Raw genomic sequence first — 4,510 nt, 5'->3', positions numbered from 1 at the left:
CTATAGTCATCCCTTAAAGAATTGAAGATGAGGCGGAGGGGGAAAAACTTAAGTCCATCTCCACCTCCATCCCCGCACGGGGATAAATTTTAACCTTCATCCCCGCCTCCATCCCCGCTTCAAACGGGGCAAGGCGGGGCGGAGCCCCGTTGTCCCCCGGTCCACTGTCATCCCTAGGTGGTGCATGCTTCATCAGAGTGAAACCTCGGGAAGGGAGGTCAGATCAGGTGATACTTCAAAACACCAATTTTTTTGTGTTTTTGAAATCATTACCATCGTAGCTTTCATCACGGAGTAAAAAGTGGGGCCCGCCAGAAAAGCTAATGCCATCATGGCACAAATATTAAGGCCATGGACGGTGATGATTTTAGAACACAAAAGCTTTATGTTTTCACGATCACCTGGTCCGACCTCTGTAGGCTCGACAAGTTAAACCAGTGTCCGTAGATCCAGTTTCTCAATGTAAATTATTGAAAAAAACAGTGCTGGGGTGAAAATGGGTTGGACCAAGGATGAGGCAACACGTTCGAATCTGATGACTCCGGATTGAGATTGATCAAATGTAATAGAGTTGAATTTGCATCCAACAAAAACGAAGAAGAAAATAGCAAGAATATTACACGGAAACAGATCAGATTTAATTGGGATCTATATCTAGATGAGACAGAAAGTGGTGTCCAAATATGTGAATCATTTACTAAAGCTACCAGACCGAAAATTTATGACGTTTCAAAAAAATTGATAGATCCAATGTCACGCTCAGTAAAGATTTATGATACATGTATAGGGTGTACCCAATGCGTATGAGCGTGTCCTACAGATGTCCTGAAAATGATACCCTGGGACGGATGTAAAGCTAAGCAAATTGCTTCCGCACCAAGAACGGAGGATTGTGTAGGTTGTAAGGTAGTGCAATAGTGAGGTGGTGCTTTGGCAGGTAGACGGGCAGTCAAGGTTCAATTCTCATGGGCGTCGCCTCTCTACGCAAGCCAATGTGTAGCATAGGCTCTGGGGGCAGGTATCCTAACCTCATTGTTTTACGCTGCCGGCACGATGACCATAGGCATGGCAGGCTCAGCCAGCCCGACCAGGTCTTTGTGCTGGGTGCGGTTTCTTTGGGTTATAAATTCAAAAATGTAAGCCCTAATTCGTTCAGTATTTGCTTTTAAATCCAATTTTAAGATCCATGTCTTAACATGATGCGTCAGATTTTGTAACAAGGTCCCACTAAATCTGATATGATTGCACCTCTAGTCAGATTAAAACGACGAGAGGGTCATTAAACATATGAACGAACATTTTGCATGGGTCATCACCTCAACGAGATTAGTATGTGCCAAGCTTGAAACCTTGTTGTATAAAGATCGGTTCGGAAACCATATCCATTACGAAGCTTCATACTGTTATCCATGGGAACAAATGGTTAGTGCAGTAACCCACTGGATATCCATTTGAAGATTAACATCTATTTGAGTCCATCCAAATTCCGGAACCGTCTATCTTAATTAACTTAATTAAAAGCAAGTGGCATCCCGAAGCTGACGCACAATAAGAACTGGATCTGGTAGGCTGAACTCGTAGGCTCAATTTTGTCAGTATCGGTATGGGCCCTGAATCGTTTGGCCAAACGATTCAGCTGTATCGGCCCCATACAGATACTCAAGTGAATCGTTCTGTATCCGCCAAAAAAATAATAAAAGACCACATGTCAATGATCAGAACGTGACACATGTTAAAACTATTTAAATAATATTAAAAAATAATTTTTAGTATTTCTTTACATTTATAAAAAAACAGCCGATTCAAGATTGATGTGTATCGATTTTCATATATATAGACCGATACATACCGATACTGACAAGATTGAGTAGGTTACCTTTTGGATAAAAATATGTTTTAAAGAGTTTCTCAATCTGTATCTGATCCAATTCAGCACTTGTTAAATTGACTGTCTCCTTTTCTCTCTCTAGCCCTCTCTCTTATCTGAAAAGATGAGGTGCAATATGATTGCACAAATATATCACCATCCATCTTGAGACAGGCCTGTCAGTTGTGGGTGTAATGCATAAATTTTGTACCATGTGATTGCACCTGATCCGGACTCTCTCTCTCTCTGTCTCTCTCTATGGTGAGTGTCGGCTTATGCAAGAAGACATGATGCCTGCAAGCTCTGAACCTCAGCCGCTTCGGGACAGGGACACATGGGCGTATGGCCCATTCCTATCCATCAATGGTCATAAGACTCGGGGTCTATCTTTAGATACGACACGTGTCCCAACCGTCGGCCTGTTTAGCTGAAGGTAGACAAGGTGTAATCACATTGCAGGCTTTGGAGTGTGCCTCTACACTACACCTGACTGCCCTTCATCTATAAGGTAGATAGAAAAGTGGATTAGGTGCAGCAGCAAACTAAAGCGTGCAATGTGATCGCACCTGATCCGCCGTGGTGGCAGGCGTTCAGTTGTGAAGCGGGGGAAACGCCAAATACGTGCGTGTTTAGCTGCCGTTAAACCTGTATTTGCAACTAAACACGTATTTGGCGTCCGTTTTCTCAAGGTCTCTCTCTCTCATTAAGAAAACGGGTGTCCAGACCAGAACCCGCATTTGGCGTCCGAACAACTCCCTGAGCCGTTAGGGACACGTGTCGTCCGTAGAGAGCGGTCTTATTCTTAGGTTAAAAAAACCGGAGCAGGTTGATGAGACTAATACACTAACACGTCACGAGAGGACAGGTTGGGAACAGCTGGCTTTCCCAAAAGGAACCCTGCGTGAAGCGTTATCTACTCGCAAAAGTGACATTGACTTTCTCTCCTTTTCTCGCCTTATAAAAATAGCACCTCCCTCACGGCTTTAGTGATTCTGTCCTTCCCTTTCATGTGCATAAGCTCGGTTGCTTCACCTCGTTGAGAAAATTGTTTATATTTACTAAAACAAAAAAAGATCATGCAGAGGTATTCGGCTTTGGTGTTCCTCCTCTTCCTCATACTGGCTATGGTACACCCACTTCACTGATGTTTTATATATATATATATCCTCTTATAATGCATGTTTCTCATAGAAATGATCATTCTTATCTCTTTGTTCTATTTAAACTAATTCCAGATTATTCAGTCTGAACCAGCCTCCTCAGGCCATGAAGAATCTCAAGTACTCTCTCTCTTTCTCTCTAAACTTTCCAGGACAAGGGAGGCCTATAGCTTTAAAATTTAAGAAAATATGTGTATGTGGTTAGCACCTTGTTTAATTTGTGAAGCTCGTGTTTCTCTAACACCTTGTTTTTGTTTACTCTTAGATGAATATCGATCATCATGGGAGCCATCGGTTGCATGATGAGAAGATAGGTTGGTGCGAAAAATCTCAAAGTTTATAAGGAATTGCCATTGCACCTCATTGGGTGCTCCTTTATCCTTCTTTGGTTTCTTTGACAGTACCTTAATCCTTTGTTACGTAGCTTGCTTCATAAGTGGTAAATTTACTCTCTTTTTTGGCGTGGGTGTTGCAGATTGTGCAGCAGCTTGTGCTTACAGGTGCAGCAAGGCATCAAGGCAGAAGATCTGCCTGCGCGCGTGCGGGACGTGCTGTGCTCGGTGCAACTGCGTGCCTCCGGGCACCTCTGGCAACGAAGACGTCTGCCCTTGCTATGCCAACATGACCACCCATGGTGGTAGGCACAAGTGCCCTTAGCCATCCTACTGAACCTGCCTAGTACATAAAAGGGAGGGCTCTACCGAATGAGGCTTTTGGTTCTTGGTCAAGGATGGGGCTAGAATCTAGACTAGGGTTTGATGTTTTCTTTTTTCAAAGAAAATGACTAGGGTTTCTCAAAAGCCATGCTTCATGAGTCAAACCTTAGTCAGATAGGGTTCTCATCTTTGGACAAGACTTTGGTTGATTTTGGTTTGTTTCTCCCTCGAACTCTTTTTAGGTGTGATAGGTGTGTACGTGTGCGTGCATGTAAGTGTCTATGTAAGCTTTTGTGACGAGTAAAAAAGTCTAGAATATATAAAAATAAGGGCTAAATGTGAAGTGGGCTATATTTTCTCGGTAAAATCATTTTCTTTTTTGTCTTGTGATCACTGTTTGTGTGTAACACTTTTGTCATCAATTAGTTTGTGGAAAGTTGGAAAAGCGTGTTGATTTCAGAATACTTGGTGCTCAAGTGTTTCCTTGCTAAATGATTTGCCATGATTGCCTGACGTTCACTTCATGTACCACCAGTTGGAGTGCCTGTCCATACTCGTCGTGCACAAGTTCCATTTTTTATTATTACAAATAAATAAATTAATAAATAAAAAAATGTACGAGAGAGAGAGAGAGAGGGCGTGCCACATGAGGTGTTTGTAATATTTAGGCTTTAAAGATGGGTTACTCAGAATTGTTGTGAACTTAAAGGTTCATAAAATCATATTTTTTAATAAAAATGAAATTCCTCTGTTCATTCCTCGCAAAGAAATCATGCTTAACACATTTATGGAGTCAGATTTTGCTAAACAAAAGTAAAAATTAGTAC

The 4,510-nt window shown here is 42.0% G+C and overlaps 1 protein-coding gene across 1 annotated transcript; it reads left to right on the top strand.

The window, feature by feature from the left end:
• Positions 1 to 2,943: 2,943 nt before the first annotated feature.
• Positions 2,944 to 4,031, top strand: LOC149832511 (cypmaclein-like). Its single transcript, XM_090013258.1, has 4 exons — positions 2,944 to 2,994; positions 3,103 to 3,147; positions 3,293 to 3,341; positions 3,503 to 4,031. Exons 1-4 carry the CDS (start codon positions 2,944 to 2,946, stop codon positions 3,682 to 3,684), a joined length of 327 nt encoding a protein of 108 aa, XP_089869384.1. The 3' UTR covers positions 3,685 to 4,031.
• Positions 4,032 to 4,510: the final 479 nt, after the last annotated feature.

This window comes from Nuphar pumila, chromosome 7 (genome assembly GCF_984573655.1).
Source record: "Nuphar pumila chromosome 7, dmNupPumi1.hap1.1, whole genome shotgun sequence".
NCBI classification, from domain to species: domain Eukaryota; kingdom Viridiplantae; phylum Streptophyta; class Magnoliopsida; order Nymphaeales; family Nymphaeaceae; genus Nuphar; species Nuphar pumila.
Note: the sequence above shows the minus strand (reverse complement) of the source record. Positions and strands in the feature narration are given on the sequence as shown.